This window comes from Styela clava, chromosome 7, assembly GCF_964204865.1.
Source record: "Styela clava chromosome 7, kaStyClav1.hap1.2, whole genome shotgun sequence".
NCBI lineage: Eukaryota > Metazoa > Chordata > Ascidiacea > Stolidobranchia > Styelidae > Styela > Styela clava.
In genome coordinates, this window is record NC_135256.1 from 12,459,427 (window position 1) to 12,483,872 (window position 24,446).

At 33.8% G+C, this 24,446-nt stretch overlaps 3 protein-coding genes across 3 annotated transcripts; 1 reads left to right on the forward strand and 2 right to left on the reverse strand.

The window, feature by feature from the left end:
* The first annotated feature begins 1,243 nt into the window (after nucleotides 1-1,243).
* On the forward strand, nucleotides 1,244-10,017 carry LOC120328218 (cilia- and flagella-associated protein 100-like). Its single transcript, XM_039394649.2, has 12 exons — nucleotides 1,244-1,487; nucleotides 2,473-2,651; nucleotides 2,801-2,984; nucleotides 3,990-4,221; nucleotides 4,639-4,750; nucleotides 5,348-5,452; nucleotides 5,757-5,826; nucleotides 6,223-6,407; nucleotides 6,754-6,905; nucleotides 7,008-7,190; nucleotides 8,217-8,466; nucleotides 9,326-10,017. The coding sequence occupies exons 1-12, from the start codon at nucleotides 1,442-1,444 to the stop codon at nucleotides 9,437-9,439; spliced, it is 1,812 nt and encodes a 603-aa protein (XP_039250583.1). The 5' UTR covers nucleotides 1,244-1,441; the 3' UTR covers nucleotides 9,440-10,017.
* Nucleotides 10,018-11,631: 1,614 nt separating this feature from the next.
* On the reverse strand, nucleotides 11,632-16,264 carry LOC120328752 (uncharacterized). The gene is made up of 5 exons (XM_039395283.2): nucleotides 15,870-16,264; nucleotides 15,257-15,384; nucleotides 13,246-13,363; nucleotides 12,987-13,114; nucleotides 11,632-12,474 (listed from the first exon to the last, which is right to left on the reverse strand). Exons 1-5 carry the CDS (start codon nucleotides 15,896-15,898, stop codon nucleotides 12,410-12,412), a joined length of 468 nt encoding a protein of 155 aa, XP_039251217.1. The 5' UTR covers nucleotides 15,899-16,264; the 3' UTR covers nucleotides 11,632-12,409.
* A 1,593-nt stretch (nucleotides 16,265-17,857) lies between these two features.
* Nucleotides 17,858-23,262, reverse strand: LOC120328004 (transmembrane protein 26-like). Its single transcript, XM_039394376.2, has 9 exons — nucleotides 23,097-23,262; nucleotides 22,764-22,929; nucleotides 22,427-22,550; nucleotides 22,158-22,295; nucleotides 21,866-21,976; nucleotides 21,596-21,790; nucleotides 21,384-21,482; nucleotides 21,120-21,207; nucleotides 17,858-20,878 (listed from the first exon to the last, which is right to left on the reverse strand). Exons 1-9 carry the CDS (start codon nucleotides 23,113-23,115, stop codon nucleotides 20,370-20,372), a joined length of 1,449 nt encoding a protein of 482 aa, XP_039250310.1. The 5' UTR covers nucleotides 23,116-23,262; the 3' UTR covers nucleotides 17,858-20,369.
* Nucleotides 23,263-24,446: the final 1,184 nt, after the last annotated feature.

Sequence of the window (24,446 nt, forward strand, 5' to 3'; positions counted from 1 at the left end):
TTCTGATTCGTCGTGGGGTAGTAGACTATGGCCTCCCTCGCTTAAGTGGAGTCGATGTTTTCCCAAGCTTGCAAAGAGATTCTGCCACAGAACTTCGAAACGATAAAAGATCTCGCTGCTTGCTACTCGCAACTCCCAGGAACTCACAATCTCTTCTGTATAAGATCCAGCTGTTTACAATAGCCAAATCAACCAGGTGGAAGAAGATCCTCAGTTAGTACTTTTTGACCGAATGCGTATTCTATAGTAGGCTATAAGCGCATCTAACAAGTCTACGCCTCCCATGCTACGGTTATAAAAATCTACCATAAAATGACGAATCACCATTATGTGCTGTTTCGTGACGTTGTCCCATCTTCGGACTTCTGATGTGGGCATGGCGCTGGCAAACGAACTAGCTCCTTCTCATCCATTTTTTACTATTTAAATAAATTACTTTTACCATTAAACAATTTGAAGAAATTCCTGCACATTACTTTAGCCAGTCAATATCAGAAGCAAAACTTGATCAAAATATCATCAGGTTTAGAGGAAAAGACATTTTTTAACTAATTAAACATCACTATATATAAATTTCGATAACAGAGTTACACATACTCAAAACATATTAGATTATTTTCCCATTTCTGCTCTTTAATTTCAAGTGTCATGGTTTATGGAAGACAACTTAAACTGGAAAACTTGGACGGATGGGACGATTTAGTGACAGTTGGGAAAACTGGCGTCAGCAGTGATCAACAAATTGTTAGGCTAAACTCTTTTTACCAAATGAAAGTAAAAAATGGGTAAAGCTTTATATATACTCAAAAAAAGACGACGAAATACCACTGCTACCGACACCACATTTTAACCGACATCAATGTAAAAATGATGACTGACCACAAGATATAAAACATTTTGTGGCGCTAAATAGGCTCAAACGAGGGGGCGGGTACAGGCGATTTCGGGACAATTGCCGCTTTCTCTCTAGCTATCTTGGTTCGTACTATGGGGTGCAATAAAGTCGGCCGAAAACGACCCCGTCGTCGTTAAGTGTCGGAATGTGATTGTTGATTATATTTATGAGTGAGTATGTTGATGTTTGTACAATTTAGTGACGTTAAAAATATACATATAAATAAGGGCATGTGCATTTGTTCCTGAATTCGCTTTTTTGGCCTTTATGCCCCATGAAACCATTGAATAAGAACGCTATCATTGACTCTCTGGCGACCTCAATAATATCGCCATTGGTTACCAAAGGCATCACTGCCATGTTTGCATTTTGCAATTGACTACACTCGTATTTGCTAAACAGATTTGTGACTGAAAAGCACATTCTATCGGTATTCCATTGAGATATACAGCTTATAATTGGGATTTTTGAATTACACTGATAACTCGAGACTCAGTGTTCAATGAAGAGTGATTTATCGTAGAAAGAAAGAAGGAGGATAACAAAATGTCTGAAGTGTCAACTGCACCATCTCCAAATTCTGCCTCATCAAGTGAGTGAAAATAAGCCTATGGTCGTTGAATTTTTAAACCTGTAAACTAACTAATCTCAAGTTATAATAAGAAGTTATATCCTACTAATCTAATATTAATTTTTTTTTTGAATGGGAATTTTCATTAGTAATGATAATAACAATGGGTTTATTTTGATTCCATAATCAGCATAAAATTTAAAAAAGGATAAAACAATTGAGAAAAACAAAATAAAGAAAACTGATTACAGAATTAGAAAAGCGAACAAAACCTTATATAAGGTTTAGAATGTACAGCTTTTAGATTGAAAGGTGTTGTCAAAAGAAGTGGTAACATTACGGGTTCACCCCCCCCCCCCCCAGAAAAAAAAAGTATTGAGTTAATTAAAACACTCTCGCACACACACACACATACAATCACGCAGCCAAAATGAAATCAGAAGAGAAAAAAAGAAACATAAGATATATTACTAGGTAAAAAGAAAAATATACAAACAAAATAAAAAATAGAAAATAATATTTTGCCACACCATATTATTAATTTTGCAAAGATTGCTAAATTGAATACCGAATTAGTTATCAAGAGGGAAATTTATAGAAAAATATTAATAAAAAGATATTGCCAAGCTGATTATAGGGGGAGTCCCCTATTATTCAATCGCTTTCACGTTTCCTACGTTCTGTCATCAGATGGTATTGGGAGATGAGATCGTATTGTGACAATATGCATTATACATATAATATATCAGTTTAGCAATGCAAAAAAACACAGCACATAGTCCGACACAGAAGATTTTATCATTGATACTAGATTCATAGTTTAGGGACTTACTCATCACTGTTTTACATCACCAGAATTTGTAAAATATATTAGTGTACACTGTCAAGTTTTATCTGTTGAGTTTTTTCCACAAAAACATATATCGATAACGCTTATTTGCTGACTCCCACTCATGATAAGAATTTTGTCACCAAAGGTGATGTTATATTTTATTTATAATGACAGGAGGGGTTATATCGAGGCAATCTGGCAGAGTAACGTTTCCACAATCTGCGAAATCAATGTCGTCTTCAAAATCTGTTGTTGCTGTCATAGAAAATTCTCCTGATGTAAATCCTTTCAAAGTTCCTCCAGATCAGGATATCTTTATGCTGAGAGATAAAGAAAGACAAAGGAAAAAAGAGGTGAAGTTATAATGTAATTTTCGTATCTTTCAAGCGATTTTAAAGCTGTTGAATAGGATCCATTATGGAACGTGTACCACAGATCATCTTAGATATATCCTAATTGTCATTCAAATAATATAATTTTATATATGATAATAAAATTTTAGGAAAGAGATCAACAACGCTCACTCAAAGTTCATGAGAAGACAACTTATGCTTCGAGAGTCAATGCTAAAACAGCAGCAATGAGAAAAGGAGTTCTCGGCACGGATGAAGATGAAACATTGGAGGAAGCTGTAAAGGGAATGGGTGTCAAAGATGATCCTGGTTGGACATTAGCTGTCACAAGAGGTAAACATAGCACAGTAGCATATTATTAATAATACCCCTTAATTATTAATGTGCTAGAATATTTAGAATAAGACAGGAATAGGATTTTCATTTTTATCATGGGAGAGGGGAAAAGCGATTAAATGGTTTAATTACATGGTGAACCATGTCCTCTTTTTTTGTTTACCAGTCTGTGTTGGATATGGGAATAGTTAACCAGTTATTTGTTTGGAATGCATAGACTTGAGGATGGAGCAAGCTGTAGGTGACCAGTGGTTATGTGAACCACCCTACAACATCAAAGAGTACAGCAATCCTTCCGTTTGTTAATATCCCCCGCAAATCTGCACTGGGTAATCAAAGATGTGAGGGCAAAAGTGTTTCTAACACTTAGTGTGGTGCTCCAACTACCAATCTTTACATCATGTATTGGCTGAAACATGATTTATATGTTAATAATGTAGCTTAATAAATGAAATTTAGTATATATTTCTTATTAAGTCATCAAGGAATAAAATAGAGAATTTTGGAAACACATTATGAAATAAAATTGGAAATTTTCAAAAATTATATTCAATGACAGATTTCAATTTGTAAACTATATTTTTCAATTCGAATAATTATAACATCATTGTTGAAAATTCATATCAAATATGATTTATTTAAATAAGATATATTGGGAAATTGCAATGCAGTATTGTATTAAGTTTGGAACAAAAAATTCTGCTAAATGTAAAATCACAAATTCTAAAATTGGAGTAGGTTTGCCTATTATATACCCTTATCACTTATTACTCAGTGATATGATATTCAATGTTATGTTGATTAGTTAACTTGCTTTACCCTTCACATTTGACAGGCTGTCCTATATTGGAAATGTTTTCGTTAATATTGTGTAGATGCAAGTTTAATATGAATAATTGTTGCTCCACTAAGCATCCCTTTGCATCTAAAGACTGTCTTGGTTTATTATGTACAATTTTTTTCTTCCAAATATTTCATTTATCAATTATGTATGTCACTCAGATCGCAATGTGGAGAAAGAAGACCTTGCAGACTATGTGTCAAAAAAACGGCAAATGTTCCTTGTTCAATATTCACTTGCTGTGAAACGAGATGAAATGAGAAAGCTGGAAGAACTAGCTGCTGCCGAAGAACGAAAATTAGAACGAGCTGAGAAATTTTTGGAAGAAGACGCTGCTATGTTCGATGAATTTTTGAAAGAAAACGACAGAAATTCAGTAGAAGCCATAAAAGTGTGAGTTTTTGTATCCACTATATATTTCTATATTGCTCATTGTTGAATAACATAGAATTCTGGAATGTTGGTTTATCGGGTCCAGTTATAGCTCTTGCTCAATCATTTACAAAACCAAAATAGGAATGGAAGGTTATTCACCAGTACAAGTATTTGGCAAAGTTTTTAGGGATACATTCAATCAAATTCATGCATTTGTGGTCTAGTCATTATCATACTAGCCTAATTGTTGTTATAGAGCTTTAGTTATACCTAGGCTTGCTTTGACTTGTAGTCCTTATCCCCTAATTTTATATAGCTCATCGGCCATCACCTCACCCAGGTTTTTTAGAATCCAAGCTTTGCTGAACTGAACAATTACCAACCTGGATTAAAGGTTCCTAAATTGAATAATTTATTAATGATATTCATTATTAGTGCCGAATCAGAAACGAAAGCCAAGTTGGAAAAAGTTGCAGAGATCAAGAAGAACACAGCAATGATGATGGCAATAAGAAGCGAAATATCAAAACATGAAGAAACTTTAAAGGTTTTTTAAACAGTTCAAACCTATGCTAATTGGATGTTTAATTTTAATAAGATTGCACTTGTATAATCTGACATCAATAATTAAACATTATATATCATTGCTGCAGGTGATGTAGACTTTTCCAATTTTTTTGAAAGCATCTCTCTACAGTTTCAATGATATTTAATTTACTGAATCAAAAGTGTTATTTTTTACCATGCAATGCTTCATATAAAATAATCACAATATATTTGAAGTAGGATGGGATTTTCATATTTATCCCTTCGTCGAAGAAAGATGATAAAACGACTAATCATTTTGTGAACCATGGTCTGTTGTCTGGTTACCGGTCCATGGACTTGACGGTAGAGAAATTGTAACCGACCAGTGGTTAGTGAACCACCCAATATAAAAATCGTTCCACACATACAGTCTTATCAGAGGTTCCATGGCAAGCGTGTTCGTAGCACGATATGCTAATGCATCTAGTGAAAGTGGATGTTAGAAACGTTAAGACATTAAATGCAAAATATAAAATATGTAAATAAATGATGATACATCACTATGATAATAAATAAATATACACTATTTACAATAATAATAATAATAATATTTCAGGAATACATGTTGTACAAAAACTTTTTAAGTAAATTGACACCGAATGAATGGAAGGAAGAGAAATCAGCCATCAAAACCGAAAAAAGAAAAGCAAGAGTGAAAGAGGTTTGTAATTATACCAAAGGTTTACTTGTTATTTGCTCCGTTCATCTTATGAATTGACAGTATAGCAATGACAGTTCAATTTAAACAGTTAATCAAAGTTTCTTGGTTCAGTGATATGTTTGGTTAAGAATCCGGGTAGAATAAAGGGTATAGGCTTTTGTTCATTTTATATTTGATAAAGATTTGACTAAGAATTGATATATGAATGCCGTCTGTGTGGGCCAGTGGGTACTGTTATATTAGACCAACTTCAAATGATCAGATATGATTAAGACTAATACATTATAATTGCTCAATTTAACAGCAATCTTCCAGTCAGCATCATCCAACTCCAATTGAAAGACGTTCCCAAATGTCTTCTGCTAGGAAGAGAGGTATGTAGCTTATTTTGCATTAAATGGATAAATTAACAACATTTACTAAAGGAGGCCTCTTTTTTTATATACTTTTCAAATCTCTCACTCAAGGCCTTGTATAAGCACCACTGATATCTCACAATACGTGAGGAATTATCATATATGTTGAAAGGATTTCTGGCTTAGCATTGCCTGCGCATTTTATTACACCCTTGAGTCAGAGAGTGGGAATGGGATTTGAACTTATTAATATGAAGTACTGATTTGATATAAAAACAGTATGTTTTAATGTTTCGATTAAATTTGATTTTGGCCTATATCTATAATATGAATGGAACAAAGTGACACATAAATGACAATTCTCCAACATGGAGGAAATTTGCGTAGACATTGAATATATCTTTATATAAACAGGAGACACAGAAAGTCGTAGCTCAAGTCGTGGACAATCTAGAGATTCTGCTCATCATAAAAGAAGTATTTTACGAGGATCTGCTGTGAGTCGAGGTACAAGGAATTTATCTACTCCAAAGAGTGTAACTGATTCTGAAAGTATTCGATCTGTTGAGGCAACATTCTCAGAAGATGATAGTGATGACGTAAGTTATCGTATTTTACATATTTTTCAAAAGTACTGAAATTACAGAACAACAGAAACATTTTTTTCAATTTTTTAAACAAAGCATAATATTTTAATTTAGTCATTCATAAAATGACTTATGATTCATCAGCAGGTACATTGAGATCATGTTAACGTTCCCCTACTATATATTTCAATTAGATCCATTTTCAGTTAAAGTGCATACCGATTTTGCCACTTTTCATATTCACAAACTCAGCATACTTACTGAGTATTCGAGATTATTGAATCATATCATTTGTATACTGTGTATTTATAATAATTGTAGAACTTAATAAACTAAATTTTTTGTATTCATCATCCAGGAACCTGATCTATATTTCGCTGACCCTAAACAACTTCTTGCGATATTTCAAGAACTAGAAGAACAGAATTTATCATTGATCACAAACAGCCAAGAAACAGAAGAGGCAATGGAAGAATTGAAACAAACAATTCAACTCACAAAAGAAAAATTGTTAGAGTTTTATTATTTTTATGGTTATTCTACCCATAGATTGGACGTTCTTATCTCACTCAATCATGAGTTTCTATTAATTTCTTTTTCTGCGTCTTCCAGAGATCGTGAAACAGGGATATTGAAGTCTCAGATCAGTATTTTGAAAGCAACTATTAAAAGAGAAGAAGAAAAAGCTGATGATTTGGAATTGAAATCAAAAATGTTTTCTTATGGCGAATTTAAAGCTGAAGACCAAGAAAAGATGTTGAGACAACTTCATAGGAAAGTTGAAGAAGTGTTCAAGTATGTTTGAAAGAATTACAAATATAAATTAATCCCTACATTACAAAACGCTGGGCAGTAAACCACTGAGTTCTAATATTCACTATTCAGCAAATCAGCATTAAATTCCCAGAAATTAGTAATTTATGTACAAAACAGTGCACTTGCATGTAGGGCTGGGCATTTTTGAAACATTGGTGTTTCGAAATTGAAATGAAATTTTGTTTTCGAAACAAAATCAAAACGAAACATAAGTTCCTACAAGTTTGTCACAAACAATAAAACATGGCACCATTATTAGGCATTGAATTTAAGGATTAAGTCCATGAAAGGCTGCACATGAAGCTAATTCTAGAATATGAAATGATAATGCAAGGCACCTCATGCAAGTTATTCTTTTCAAAAAGGTTTCTGCTTGATTACGAAATAGTGACCAAAACACAGCACAAGAATAATAAGATAACAGTACAAGCTTGTACATGTAAATGAAACAAACAAAACTAGTGAACAATTAGAAAAGGGTTAGAGGAAGGTAGCCACTTCCCCTAATTAATTATGTCATACAGTCATAAATTAGTAAAGTTGAAACAGCGCCGTTAAAGCTGCAGACTTGGCTGTATCGGCACGGCATCGGAGGTTACAAATTTTGGATTCAAATCCCATTCCCACCACCTCACCCTGGGTGTATTAAATTGAATCAGCAAAGCTGAAATGGAAAGATTTTGGTTCTTTCAAATACAGTAGCTCATCAAATATGGTTTCATATCAAGGGCTACTTGTAGTGGGCATTGTTTGGAGCGTAAGACATGAAAAAGCGACATAAAAAGTAACAGGACTGAATTAAATAATACTGATGTCAGTATTTATTATCAATAAAAAAGTCAAGTACTTCTTTATTATGATGCTACTTTTGGACAATTATGAATGTATTTTATCATGTTACGAGACAAGAATTTACTCTGTAAATTTCTCCCCAATTCTTCATTCATTCAACTGTCATTGCTCTAACTTTGAATCTTAGTTAAAATGAAATGTTTTCATGTTTAGAGCATGTATTGGTGAAAATGAGGCAAACATAAGTACATTACAAATGCTAACGACAATTGAAAACAAATTGGAAGAATTATTCGAAAGTATTGAAATTATGCCACCAGAACTTGTTGAGGCTGCGGAAAAAGCAAAGGAAAAAGAACGTAGGATGCGACTGAGAGAAGAAAAACTCGCAGCTCAGCGTGCACATCAAGAAGAAAGAGTGAGAAAGGCACTCGAAAGAGCAAAAGCTGACCCTAAAAAGAAGGTATGATTCTGAAATTCTTTCTAAATTTAGATTGTGGCAGTAGTTTATTGCCACTCAATTTAACTCATAAAATTGAGGCAGCAAACATGATACTTCTGGAATGTTAAATTTAAAAAACTCCTAAATTTTGATTACTCTGCGTGGGTTTGTTTGCAGGTTCGAATCCCATGCAGTATTAGTTATGTGCGAGAGGATTGCTGGGCTTCTCGCCGCCGTAGGGTGGTTCACGTAACCGCTGGTCAGTTACGGCTTCCTCCATCACCAAGTCTATGCTACCGAAAACAAATAACTAACTAATTCCATACACGACATGGAATGGTAACCGGACGAGAGGCTGTGGTTCGCCATATGGTTAAGCCGTCCTAATGGTTTTCCTCTCCCGCGGGATAAATATGTAAATTCTATCCGATCCATATTTAGGCAATTTGACCTACAATGGCTTTGTTAGATGAGATAGATTACTATATAATTTCACACGATTTACCCTTCAAGCAATAGTTGAGTGAGGAATACCAAATACCTAGTAGAGCTCTTCCCTTTGAAAATTGAGGACAGAGTAACTTACTTATTATTGAATGTTTAAGGTATTTCTCGAAGGGTACTCCTGTGATGTGTGTACCAGGTTGGGGTTAGGCCATAATTTTATTCTGATTTTCGTTATTTTAGTTCTATTATGACTTCAGGGACTGTCTGTGTTAGCTAAGTGACTATACCCCTTGCCTATTTCAGCCCCTTCACACAACTTGATGTAAAAAAGGCGAACAAAATTAGATACCTCCATACCCTTCTTGAGTGCCTCTCTATGCATACTTATTTGTTGGTACCATAACAGAATTCATGTGGCAATATTAACTTACAGGGTGGTAAAAGATTGGTATACAGATCAGAACCTCCTCAAAGAAAACAGAAGGAAAGCAAAAAGAAAGATGCAAGAGATAAGGAAGAAGAAGAATTACAATATTATTTTACATAGTGTTTGTTCTTTAATAATCGATGATGGACTAAATCAGATGTTCATTATACTATTTACTTATCTGTTTATAATGGTGCTCTTAGGACGCTAAATCCTACCTAGTTGGTAACTCATAAAAAGATTTATGTACCGTAATATTTTTTCATACTGTTGCCAGTATACAAGTGATTTTTTTCTGTGTGGCATAATGTCTTCAGAATTATTGTTTTCTTCTATTTGTTTTGAGAATGCTTGCATTATAGAAAAAAAATTGCAGTTGAGACTTTTGCCGCAGAGTAGTCCTCTGATGCTATTAATGAGCATTTCATGTATATGTTCAAACCACTGAATATTTTGTTCTGAAAATTTTTAATCGTCAAGACTTGCTTTTTTTCTTGATTGACTACTGTTTTTCCACTAAACATCGGTTAGAAAAATTGGTATAATAATTTCATTTCATAATAACCGTCTCATTACTAAAAGTTTGTATAGTATTATCTTTTCATGCCATTTTTTGTTTTGTCGATTGTTTTTCAATTTATACCCTTTCCTCTAATGCGTAGTTTATTGGATTCTGAAACGCTTTCATTAAATATAATTTTCATTGATATGTTCTGTATTTGAATTTTAAAATATGGTAATCTTATCACCAGGTTATTAATATATCCAAATATAATGGTAATTTCATAACGGTATAAGATAACATTTGTATGCCTACTATGAATCCTCCCAAGCACCACTAATCAGCATGACAGGGCAGAAAATAGGCAGGTGATCTTCTCAGCGTCTCAGAAGGACGCCGCGAGCAAAACACGGGCCCAAAGCGGTGCTGAGGTCACTTCGTAGGGGCGACGGGAAATTTATATTATTCTTAAATAAGTATGCTAATATTTGTGGTAAAAATACATTTGGGTTATTCACTGATAAAAGACAGCAATGATTGGGGCTATTGGTTATGATTGTGTATGAAAAGTAAATAATGATTATACAGAGCTACTTGGTTGATTTTTATTTACTTGAATTACACGACATATCATACTTACTCGGGGACAGGCATGCTAAGCTGAAAATGGGGATTACAAATTCTCTTGTCGCCAAATGTACCAATGGAGGCATAGAAAAGCAGTATATTTACCCGATGTGTCAAGTGTACGTGTTCTAGTTACGATATTGATATGAATTGGATGGGCCAGTCGGTTGGTGTCTATATTTCCCACTATAGCCGAAAAATATATGAGATAGTTAATTCAGGTTATTTAGGATTAAATTGGCATACTGCATTTCTGATTCACCTTTCCGAGTTTAGAAATGAAATTTTCTGTAATGTAAATGTAACGAATATTATTTATTTTCTTCGATTTATATATATACATGTAAATCACGTCATCCTATTTTTACTTATTGACTCCAATGTTGTGTACTTCTCTAAAACTTAGTACAAACAATATCTAGTTGAAATTGTGTGATCGATCGCAAAAGGTCTAAGAAACACACATGGGTGATGTATCACCGGGTCCTAATAAAAACATTTCATCCCTTTCCATGTTAGCGATCGCATCGTGAAAGGATAGCCAAACTACAGTAATTTAATATTATATACATTGCTCTGATAATAAAACATAATACGATTTTCAGTACATAAATCAAAAACACGTGTTTAAGTTTTTGCTTCGCGCAGAAGTAAGACATGCTCTACCTGTCTACCACTATTAAGTATATCTGATCATGCAGAATAAATAGGCACATTTATTCACACAAACACGACAGAAGAACAATATCTCGAATGGTTGGCGACAAATTCTCTGACGCCGAAAAATTATAATGTCCTATACTGCTTTACAAACCAAAGTGGAAGAACGGGTTGTACTAATAGTAGGCGACGAGCATTCCATGAAACATCATACTGATAATGGTGAATGCAGTCTTAATGGTGAGAGCGGATCCTGCAATCGGATTTCTAAATGCGTGGCCATCTTACCAAAAGAAAAAAGTCATAGGCCTACTTCGGATTTGAACATTTCTAGTAATGTAGCGATTGGTAAATACATTGCTACGAATCATTATTCTGATTCGAAATTGGTGATTGATAACAGTAATTGTGAAGAAGAGATTTAGTTGGAATCACCAAGACGAACAGACATAATCGCCAGCAGGCGGCACGGACGAAGAAAAAAAATTCCCAAGGAAGATTTCTTCCCCTTTCAGACTAATATTTTGTTGTTTGACTGAAAAGTGATTATCACATGTGTATTCCACACTGCTTTATTTAATTTTTATCTTCATTCTTAAATATCAAAATATAAATTAATACAGCTACTGCTAATGTGCTGAATATAGGGTAGGTGAAATTGTGATAACGTCCATAACAGTGGCCTACAATATCGTACCGGATTTCACTGACAACAAAAACACCACTATTCTTCACTTATGTACCGCCGATATAAAATGGGAAATTCGGAATATATTTGAATGAAATCACATCATTAAACTACCATGCAGATAAAATTTTTATATATTTTTGTAAAACACTGAAATATTAAAAAATGTCCGACAAAGACAAAAATAGATAAATTGAGTAAAAGTAAAAGCTATATAAAGACACTAGGAAAAACTATATATATCAAAAATTTGATAGTGCAGTGATAACAAGTTAGGCCGATATAGTGTTTAAATAAGTAGAAAAATATAAATACATTTTTCAGTATGATAATCTTCTTGACATGTATTAGAAAAATCTACATTGAGATAAAAGATAATGTAAGAAAAGTAGCACTTCAACCATTTAATCGTCTGAATTCACTGGGCTGGAATATTGGTATAAAGTTAAGGTGATAAAACACGCATTTCGAAAAGGAAAGTTATTTTACAGACTTCCGCCAATATTGGTTAATGTATCATAAATTATTTGAACAATTTCTAGCCCACCTAATATATTTACATTATGTACACGATTGTCGCCGATTGGTAACATTTTTGCATTTATTTTGCGTATCACGTTCTCACAGCATCACCGAGTCCAAGTACAGATTTGTAGCATCCCATTCCGTATTTTCCATCTGTAATGGATGTAATGTAAGATTAATAACGTTAGTTTCTAGACTGCAGATAGCTTTCTGCAGGGGTCGGCAACCTTTTGTCGCTCGCGGGCCAAAATTAAGGGTTGCAAGTCATTGCCGGGCCGGACATATTTTTAGAAATTTAAAACCGAAAGATTATTCTTTTTATTATAGAAATCAGGCATTGATACATCTCTCTAACAGAATATAGATTTATTTCTTTCCTGAATATTTTCTACGTCTATATATTTCTATAATAAATTTATAGGCTCGTTAAACGTAAGTTATTGTGAGTTATATACTCATTATGTTATAATATAATTTAGTCCACACGTGTCTCAAAATAAATTATGCCACGCAAAGAATATAATCGCCTAAACAGCTGTTTTGTTACTATAATTCGATGGAGCGTCGCGGGCCGGATTATACTACTCCGCGGGCCGGGGTCTCTGAACTGGCTCATGATGATGAGAATTTTACAATGAATTCTCGAACAGATAGATAAAACTTACATAACGTAGGTCTCGGTCGAGTCATGGGCCAGTATTGAAATCCTTCTCTTGCTCTATCGTTAAAAGGGTTTCGATATTGTTGCATGTTCGGTACCGAAACTCTTCGTCGTGGCCGTGACCTCTGATAACTGAAAAATTTTAACGTATTACTGAAATGAATAAGTTAATGAGGCAATGAAAAAAGTAAAATATGCAGAAAGGGTTGACGGAAAGAAGAAAGTTAGTAAGAAATAGAGAAACACAAGTAGTAAGTAACCACCTTCCAGGCCGCTCTTCACTGAAGCTTCTTTCCACTTTATGCTCAAAAGCAGATCCACGAAGCGGGATAATTGAACCATCTTCGGTCACTCGAAATTGTTGCGTGTTTTGCGGAATCTCTGTAATAGCAAATGCTTGTAACCGCGATATGAATACCGTGTATAATGAAGGGAGATGTTTATGTATCTTCAATCCTGTTTGATTTGCTAAAATTCCACTTATACTCTATATAAGAGCGAATATTATGAAGGCCCGGACCTAAGCGCTGATTAAATGTCCGCTCACGATTTATGGAACTGCATAACATCACTTCGGCAAACTTCGTTACAGGTTATTAGATTTTTTTTAAATTAAGAAGTGTAAAGCTGTTGTAATATCATAACATATAAGATATTTGGAATTTATGCTCAATCCAGGAGGTCGAAACAATTCTGCTATCAACACGATATCATTACACAATTTTTGACCCTTGTAATGAAATTTGATACAGGAGTTTCAAATTGGAATATAATGGGTGACAATTAAATAGGCGTGGTGAGCGTTCAAACAATTAACGACCTTTTAAACGCTTTTATGCTTCTCCAGTTGTGACAATAGGTCTGGGTTGTAGCATTTCCAAGAGTTATTTATGTACATAATTATTTACAATGCGCACGCGACGTTGTATACCCCAAAACAGGTGTAGAGGGCCGCCGATTAAATTTATTCCAGACTGCATATTAACTATGATGGATCGCATTTCACTTATATTATCCCTCCTGAAAGTTCCAGTTTGTATACACATTGTATACACATTTAAAGCAAAAAATAATTATTGGTGCATTGTAAATCTGGAATCAAGGCTGAGTGGAAGGGATGGCGACCCAATGACCCGCGACTCACAAAGTGACCCATCGTGTTTTTTAGGTGATCCGCCAAGTCACCAATTAATACAAAATCATGGCATTATTTGAGTGATAAAAATTGATATCAGACTTGCCTTAATTCATTCAATCTAATGATATGTGAACTACTGGCAACGATGCTGTTACAAGGTTTATGACATACTAATAAAATTGATCCGTTTATTTCTCGCAACTTTTTTTTTCATAACAGCGGCTCCATTTCGGAGGTGCATGGTCCAGAGAGGGCGCAGAATGGTTTTGGCGGTATATGAGAACTAGATGCCTGCTTTTTCGCAGTTTATTTTTTCTGACATGCTGTTTAGAAAATAAAATCGTACTGAACCAAATTAACGACCACAGAAATAACAATGGAACAGGATGGTAGTGACTTAGTGAGCGGTTGAAGTCGATTGAATATATATCGATATAATAATCTCAGAGTGAAATTCAACCTTTCAACCTTTTTGAGGCCAAGAAATAAATAGACGTAGTATTATAAATGTTTACCGGTTTTCTGATGCATCGAAATTAGAAATTTTCTCATCTCAAACCCTGATTAAAAATATAATTTTTGACCTATTCATTAAAAATAGTTTTACTTCCGATTAAAGGAAATACATTTTATAATAATTTATTGTAATTTATTAGTTTTACAATATGTCTGCTCGAGTGATACACTATCACTGCTTGAGCAGAGTTGAGCTTTTTGTATCTCATCAATTGTTACTTGGTTACAAATGATAAATCAAATATTTGTAATATCGATATATTACGCTTTTGTTTGCTCTCACATAACGTGTCAAAAACGTGCTTGTTTCATCATACCGCACTCTTATCATACATAATAGACGTATATAAATATATTATCAATTTTTTAAAAAAATACTAAAATACATTGAAAGTTCACCTGCAACAAAAGCAATAAATCGTGCGGGCCATCTTACTATAAAACATCAATATCGTATTTATAAAGGGGCCAAATATCAATTTGGAATCAGACTTCAATAATATTTTTTAAGCATTAATAATTGATGGCTTTCTCACAACTATTCATCCTTTTTATTCCATGAGTCTTGAAGTTGCAATGCATTTATAACATGGTTAAAATGGATGTGATTATAAACTCACGTTTAGCAATAACTCTGGCTTCTGGCATTTTCACAGTAAAAGTTGTCGCCTTATGTTTCATCTTTGACCAATGATCTGTTCTTTGATTTTTTCTCATAACGGGGTCATTTTTTGACCAAACTGTTGAACTGTAATTGCAATGTTTGCCAGTATTAAAGTAAGGTAAGTTTTGTCGTCAGTGCATGTAATAAAATTAACGCATTGTATTGAATGTGAAACATTAATGGAAATTTTATTATGTTCATTGAAGTATTACAAAAGAGCAAAATCTTCAACTGAAATTCAATTCCTAAAAATAATTTGCATGATAAAAATAATATTTTAAGCTTTATAAAAACTCGTCTAAAGGGCTGACTCTGTGCATAGCTGACAGTTAGAAGCACAAATTTTGATTAGGATGTAAGCTTTTTTGTAGTCAAATTCTAAAGCCAGATGCGCTTGTCCACATCATCTACTATGTAAACATCTAATTGTCTAAGTCTAATCTAGTTTTTCATTTTGAAGTAGAAAACGGTATATATTCATAATAATAGTATTGTAACTAAGCTGCACTGTATCAAAATTTTATAAAAGCATGATGACAATGCTATAAAAGCAATACTATTTTACTCACGTTCGAGCACCAGGTAGCATTGTCGACATGTTTGCTGCTTCTATACAACAACAAGCGGCTAAATTAAAAAATATATAACCAAACTACTATATTACAATCATTAAAATAAACACACTTATTTAGTGAAAGAACACTCAACAATTAAAGAAAAAATCGCAACTCTCTGCTTTTAAGGAATTCGTAAAACTAGCAATATTGACGATAATAGTATGTTTACTCGATTGATCTTGTTCAATTAATGATAGGTTAGACAAAAAAATATGATATATATATATATATGTTCTTATCAGTAAATAATTTAAGATTTTTGCTAATCTCAAGCAGCAGTCAAATAAACACACATAATAAGATTGAGAGCCAAAACTCCATTGTTGGATTTTTCTATCACAAAATCGAAAAGAGCTCTTTATTCCAAAACCTTAACAAAATATCTGCCCATAACAATATAACATTACAATTTCATCTTTCAGTAATGTGCCGGTGTTTTATGATCAACATTTGTTTAAATACGTGCCTGGTATTGTTGGATGTATTATAATTTTAAAAGAATGGCCTTTGATAAATATAGCACCCATTGTTATCAAAACAGCTGCCGTGGAAGTGTGTATGTGGCAGGGAGTATTCAATGAGCATATTTGTTCTAACAACTCGCTGGAGGTAGTGCGCCTCGCTTGGCCGCAAATGGGAACGTTTTTACAATACCTAAAACACATCGAGACAGTTTCGAGTTACCGCAAAAACCTTTCAAGCCGATTGACCTCGCGACCTGACGCTCGGCTGAAAGTGCTCACTGCAACACAAACGGAGTTAGATCGGTTGTTGAGATAACCTTTTTCCATTGGAGAATTACAATCTAATTTCTTCGGGTTTTGTTCTTCAAAAAAAATATTCGAAAAATGACAGGTTCATACATATATATAAGTCAACAACTAATATTTTATTTGATTCCTCGCTATTCACGGATACATTGCACCGATATACAATTATTATCTGCCTTTGAACTTTGGCGAGAATTTGTGATTGGGTTCACTATTAAGAATAATGTAAGACCCGTAGGTTTTTATATTACAAGTATTATGGTTCATAAGTTGGGATAACGTCCGGCCGAGGGTCTTTCCCGATGAGAGGTTCAGTTGCAGGTGAGTTCTGGGATCTTTTGTAGAAAGCTCCCGCCACTAATGCAAAAAAACTGAGATTTGAGCAAAACACCGCCGCCACGTTTTAAAATAAAAAGTTAAAAATTATCCAGTTCGGGTTAAAAATGATTCAAAAATTTGAATTTCCAACGTAATCTGTATTCCTTACAAAAGTTGCCAGTTTTGTAGTAATGTTTTGAAATTGAGAGAATTTCGTAAACTCCATATTGCCATCACTTTTTTAGTAAGCGTATATATATATATATATATATATATATATATACTTTACAATACATCATCATGTGCCTCCGTTAAAACATGATTTACTGCTTGGTGCGAATTCTCGTATACATACTTTTATATTATATAAGTAAAAGTCTTCTTCATATGAGTGGTACAGATAAAGTTGACACAAATGTTCAGGTTTTAATTCTGAGTCCCTGTCGCGTAGTATATACCCAAGTTGGCTATCGGTGCAGAAGCAATGTCGAGCAATATTGAATATAAAAGTGTACCCCTCAAATAAAAATAAAACAGAGATATCTGGTTACATTACACTTACACAAAATTTGAAAAAAAAAATTAGAATAAAAATAGCCTTATAGCGACACCTTCTATCTTCAATACCGAATTTTTAAATCGATTGACCCATTACTTGCGGAGAAAAGCAACTTCCTCAACAATGATTATGAATAACGACGACAAGAATTTAGCAAAACGTTTTATCTGTGCATTTTGTGTCCAATAACCTGACGAAATCATCATTATTGGCACTGATCACGTAAATCAAACCGAACAGCTTCGTCACCGAATAAAATACCATTTTCACTACATACTAGCATTATTATTGTCCTATTTTGTTTTTTATAAATAAACTCAAATAAAAAGAAAAATGTACTTTATTTTACATCTCAAAAACAATAAATATAAAACACAAATTCGCGTCATCTGTTTAACATATTAAGACCATAATACCTAATACTGCGCCAAAAATCAAGGGTGAAAAAATAAACATTTGAAAATTTTCTGTACATACAGTACAGGTTAAAAGCACGATACAGTTCAATAGAAAAGGGGATCTCCATATAAGACTATGACGAGCACTGTAAAGATGTTGCAATCCTTCCTAACATTCATAACATTGATTATATATAATTGAGAATAAATTAAAAATAGCAATTATTTCCTATATCAGGTAGTTTCTGATTTGTATGCGTTGTGTATATAGCCTATCTTGCTTGGCCCAAACTCACTGTGCAGAACTATTTCATGATACTCGGCCATACCAGTAAACTGGTTAACGTGTGTATTACTTTAGCATAAATATTTTAACAGTAGAATATTTTGATTTAAATGGTATAAAATAGCCGTTGTGGGAACTTCGGTTTATTGTTACAACCGAAACACCGGAACTTTCTAAATGGGTGGGAGAAATTTCATGGAATGAAATATTAAACATTTTATATTTGAAAAGTCAACAAAAAATGGCTCAATGCCTATTTATATATTTCTATTTGTGTTACTTAAAAAAAATAGTAACTGAATCAATGAGATGATTTATAAAGTATTTTAGACAATATCCTACGATCGAACTATTTTGTCAAACTTGATCTAAATCCCTTGATATTTCAACATATGTTTAAATTTTCCTGTCAAAGTTAAACTTTTTACTAATTTGATAGATTTTGACGTCATACAAAAGAGCATATGACGTCAAAAGCACGGATATCCCATAACATGCTTACGGTACTTGTTTACTCCATTTGCCATTTCAGTACAACTATAAAAAATATATATGACTTGAAATTGTAATCGAGAACTAGGTATGTAAGCACATATAATATATTGTAAAGTTAGGGTATATTTATCTATAATATCCAACAATTCTATGTCACGTGTTTTTTCTTCAAATTAAATAACACTGTTCCCTTTTTCGATCGCACAAATCAATATGGAATTAGAGATGTACCGATACCACTTTTGTCGCCGATACCGATACCGATCCGATACCAGCCAAAAACGCCGATACCGATACCGATACGCCGATACTACAAAAAGGCCGATATTACCGATATTCCGATACCGATACTATGTAATTATTACTTAATTAGGTGTGCTGTGTAGGGCAGACGGGTTAAAACAATGGTCTTTGAGCGTTGTTCATAGTACACATTATTTCAGATCGAAAAAAAAGATATATCACATAATATGAAATTAATGTTTGGTGTTTGCTTCAACTGATTAAGATACATTATACAGTAACGCTAGTAATCTCGGTGTTCAATTAGAAAACTCATTATGCCCGGATGTCCCATTTAAACTTAATATGAATATCGCGACCTTCGAATATCGTTATTCGTGTTTAAAAGAATATCGAATATCACCGACACATTCTAGCGCCGCCGTCCTACGTTCAGATTAAAAGCATTTTACAAATATTTTATTTCGTGGCTAATCGTAATCGTCGACGCAATAAGTCAAAGCCAAAATGAAAGAATATCAATCAGCACCGACAAAAAGAAGGCCTACCTATAACCGTCGAGGATGTTTTTTCACTTTACTATTTTATAATATAAAATATTTTACAATTGCTATCATATATTTTGAATTTCGGAATTTAGTTTATCGATGTCGACGGACTAAATGACACTCGTACTTGACGACAAACAGTCAGAACTTATACCCGTGCCAAAAGTCCATGTGCCGTTGATAAGGACCCCAATTCCACTGTATGATTTGAAACTGGGCGCCTAGTTGCTTTTTGTTATGTGCTGTGTTGATATATTTCTTCATAATTACTATGTAATATTAAAAATGTCAATATTAAAATTTGACAGCGAAAATAGCCAAATTAGTTGAGCTAGTTTGGCTGATGAATAGCTAAAAACACGTGAATCCTATTCTCTCGCGGGGGTGGGGACATGTATGGCTCATAGCTCACGATCTCTCCAGACAAAAAATAAATTAAAAAGTAGTATTCCAACTTATCTTTTAAAATATTCTGGACCATATCAAAAAGATAAATATATCGGAAATATCGGCCTTGATTTAACCGATACCGATACATGGCCGATACCGAAAAAATGACCGATATTGCCGATACCGATACCCGATACCGATACATCGGTACATCTCTATATGGAATATTGTCGTATATGTGATAAATTGAGGTTTTGCGGAAACGGCCTGATTCGCAGTTTTTGATACTTGATGGTTTAGCCTACATCGTAGTCTTTTTATCAGCAAATTTAAATCTTGAATTATACGTATAAAAATGCTTAGCTGCATGCTTCAAGAAAATAAAGAAATTTTGCCTCTGATTATTATTGTAGAGGTAAATTTCAATTGAGTTATTTAGGCAAAGTCAATTGTATTTCACATCCGGTAGTTTGACGAAGGCAATACCGCGATGAATATTACTATTGTTTTCGTTTACTCCATTAAGTTGAATTTCTTCTTCTTTGTCATCAGTTGGCGTCGTAGTTTCTTTCACTTCATAAACTTCGGTAGGAGCGAAGGTTTTTTCTTCCAATTCCGAAGATGCACCAAACAAATTAGCACCGTTTGCGTCTATTCCTCCAGATTTCAATCCTCCCAGCATTGCACCCTGGAGAGCACCGAGTGCCGTGACGTTAAGATCGTCTTCATCTTCCTCTTCCTCTTTGGGTTTGTGGAAAGCGATGATAGAGAGTCGGTACAGCTGTAGAATAACAACTAAGGCGTTTTTTGTAGTGAAAAATACAATCATTTGATGCACGACTCCTCTGCCGACCATTATGTAAAGTCGGGTTCCTAAAAACGGTCCGTCCTGAAGTATGAGCGTTGAAAAAATTCCCCATACTTCCATGTTCTTTAAAAACGCCACACAAGCACCTAGTAAATAATGAAATCAAATATTGGTAAAATTAAGTTTAATTTCGAGTCATATGCCAGAGACTAGAGTGAATTTAAACTGAAATATAAATGAAAATATGGTGGTAATTCCGACCAATCATGGTCTTTAAAATAGTTATATTTGTACAATAAGATGGGTGATGAAAGTGTGATTATGGTTTAAACATGCTTGAAAACCAGTAGGAAAATTTCAAAATATAATTTCAAATTGTTATCATACTTGGTCTGTCTGCTTCTTCCACGACAACAACGGGTGAATCATTTTCATCTTCTCCTTCATATATTCCAACTGCTCTTGTACGGCGTGCCTAAATATTTTTTGCTCATGTTGAATGAAATGTGTGTTTTCTGTTCTTATCATATTTTACATTTCTCCACAATATTTTATTTGCTACTCATATTTATTGTGTGAATTTATGTTTGGTGAATTAGAAAACAATTTTGATAGTGTCCTATACTTATCTAGCTATATGAAATTATTTACCTTGGTAGCTGTTAGTACGAGTGAAAACTGCAATGTACTCCAAGACCAGAAAGCCATAATTACAATCAACAACGTACGGTCACATCGAACTTCAATTTCCTGCGAAAAAAACAAACATATTTATTGTTGTCTCTAGGAAAATTTCATTTTCATTTGGATAGAAAAATAAGATTTGGAAATATGGGGAAAAGATAAAACAACACGTTTTATACCTTTATTGTTTCTGTTACAAACTCCAATATATCAGCTCCCACACCAATGAATACAAGTAGTAGTTGAGAGAGCTGATCTTTAGATATTCCTTCCCCAGTTGGAAGAAGCCATCGACCGACAATTAAAAAGAACAGCAAAAGTTGATGAAGAACTAAAATCCATGTTTGTTCATTGAAAAAGTTTATGTTTTCCAGCTGAACACAAAAATTTAAGAGATAAGTAGTGTTAAAACTAAACAATTTTGTATAAAAATTGTACAAACTTCTCACCAAACTGTCTACAACTTTTTTGGCTTCGTCTAGTGTTTGAACGACATTTCCAACAGCGCCTTCAAGTGCTTCTTTTGTCGTAACTTCTGCCAGCATGGTCGTTGTCACAATCTAAAAACGGCGGGAAAGTTTTACTTGTTGCGACTTTTTTTTGCTTTGTTGCGAGTGGCGGAAGCTGATCAATAAGGGGGCGGGTTTGCACCTCATCTAAGTTAGACTCTTGCTTGATCTACCGAATAATGTATAGGGTAGCAACAACGCAACGCAACAACACAATAGTAAGAATACTTACTGTTAAATTTTCTTGTGCCGTTTGCTTTTTTGAATACTCAATCTCGCATGCCGCTTTTCTTAACGTGACATTGCTTAAGACATAGTTTACATCATCAACCTCTGCATAACGGAATACTTTGAGACAACCCGGTAGGCTCTGAAAAGTAAGTAAATAGCTATATCGAATAAACTACCGTACCACATTTTGTTTGTATGTATAGATAATGTATCTGGAGATTATTGTAGGTAGCATTAGTTTCACATTCTAGTTTCTCATTATGTTCTTACCGTTAAACCCCAGTGCAGATCATTACAAATATGCCTGAATTGTCTTCTGTCGAAATTCTTCATTTCCAGAAACCAGACTGACGGCAATACACTCGCAAGATAAAGAATTACGCATGGACTAACCCTGAAGTTCAAACATATAACAGTAAGCATTCGCTGTTACTTTAAATAATTTATGTACTTAATTAACAATAATTACTAAAAACATTTATTGTTTCGACTATTTTTGTTGCAATTGTTTTGAAACGCAACATATATCATTTCGGCGAAGCCTGAAGCATATTGTGCTTTCATATCCATCATTAGCATAGTAAAACACGAGTATTACATAAATTACCATTTGTATTCTTCGCCACCTCTAGCACCCACTGTAAAAAGTGTTTCCAGGATTAACGCACCAACTGGTACCAATAAAAGCCACATGGTTACTTCATTGTACTCGGTGTAAGCTCGCCAAATTGCAATAAGTGCATGGGCACCAAACATCACTCGCGTGAAAAGAGCTGTAATAGGTAATAACAAGATAAAAATCAAGAAGCCTAAAAGTTTAGGTAATTCGTTTGTATACACATGACTAATAATAAGGAATAATGAAATAAATACATTATTATTCAGTTCACGTATACAAAATACAGTAAACGTAACTATTTAATTCGAAAGGGGGTCTTACCCAACAATATGTCCTTCATATTTCCGAGTTGTCGTCTTTCCTTTGTCCGGTTCAGTTGAGAGAAAAAAGAAATAGATGCATATGTTTATGCAAAACTGTCAGTCCAATCATATGTTGCTATTTGTGCAGTAAATACTCAACTTGTTAGGTTAGATTAGGGTACACTCTGAAATGCAAACAGTGTCATTTTTCAAAAAGAATTTTTTACAGTGCTTTGTAAAAAGCTGTAATATGCTTAAACTGACTTTTCTAAAAACATAACTAGATTGTTCGCCAATTTTCTCGATTAATCATCAGGTTTGATCAGTGCATAAATTTGTTATATTTTCAGAACATGAACGACTGATAATTGCGCTGCAACATTTGCCTGTAGTGTGGGAATAAACTTGTTATCAGTAGGATTGAGCATAATTGTAAAAAACAAACATCTTACAAATCAAATCATCGTCTTTGAATCAAAGTTTTATTGCCATTCCTCTCGAATATCTATTTGGGATCCGATTGCGATAAATTCGTATTGTCGAACTTGTCTTAATTAGATAAAGCGGTGAAGTTGTTGGAACGAATACTAACTTTTTGTAATACCACTGTGACTATGGTTATAGTATGAATCTCATTCGAAGATGTGTTCCAAACTGTAATGTGTTTAACCTATCTCCACCGCGTATAATTCCATACTGAACGCCCAAATCAATTCTTTTATTCGAAACGTTTTAAAAATGATTACTTTGCACTAGGCCGCGGTGGACATGGTGACAATATGTATGTAAGTAAATAATAACAATGAAAATAGCGGAAACTAGATTTTTGTATTCGTCGTCAATAGGTGACGTTTAAAGATTTACTTTCATTTTGCCCCATACTCGAACCCAGCAACATTAATTTTCTAAATGTTCAACAAATATTTGTGACCCTGACACTCTTGTGGAGAAATTACGCAAAGACGTACTGAAAACAGGAAAAGCATTATACTCCTAATCTAACTGTCATTTGGACTCATAATTTCAATCCCGAATCAGATAACAAATATTTAAAAATTGTAACTCGTGAAATATAATACCTTTTTATATCAACTATAAACACAATAAAGGATTACATTTTATCTACAACTCAATGAATAAGTAACATCACAAAATTGAGACGTTCATAATCAAGTTAAAGGGAAAATAGCTTTTCTTGCTGCAAATCGGGTTTTTGCTATGACGCCATATATCATGTATGTGAAACACAGCACGCGTGCATACGTGAATCTGTAGCTGAAACCTTTAACTAATATCCGGTGATAATACGACTTATTTTTTATAAGTGTAGTTAGTCAATCACACAATTCAGTGAGCTGCAGGTGGCTAT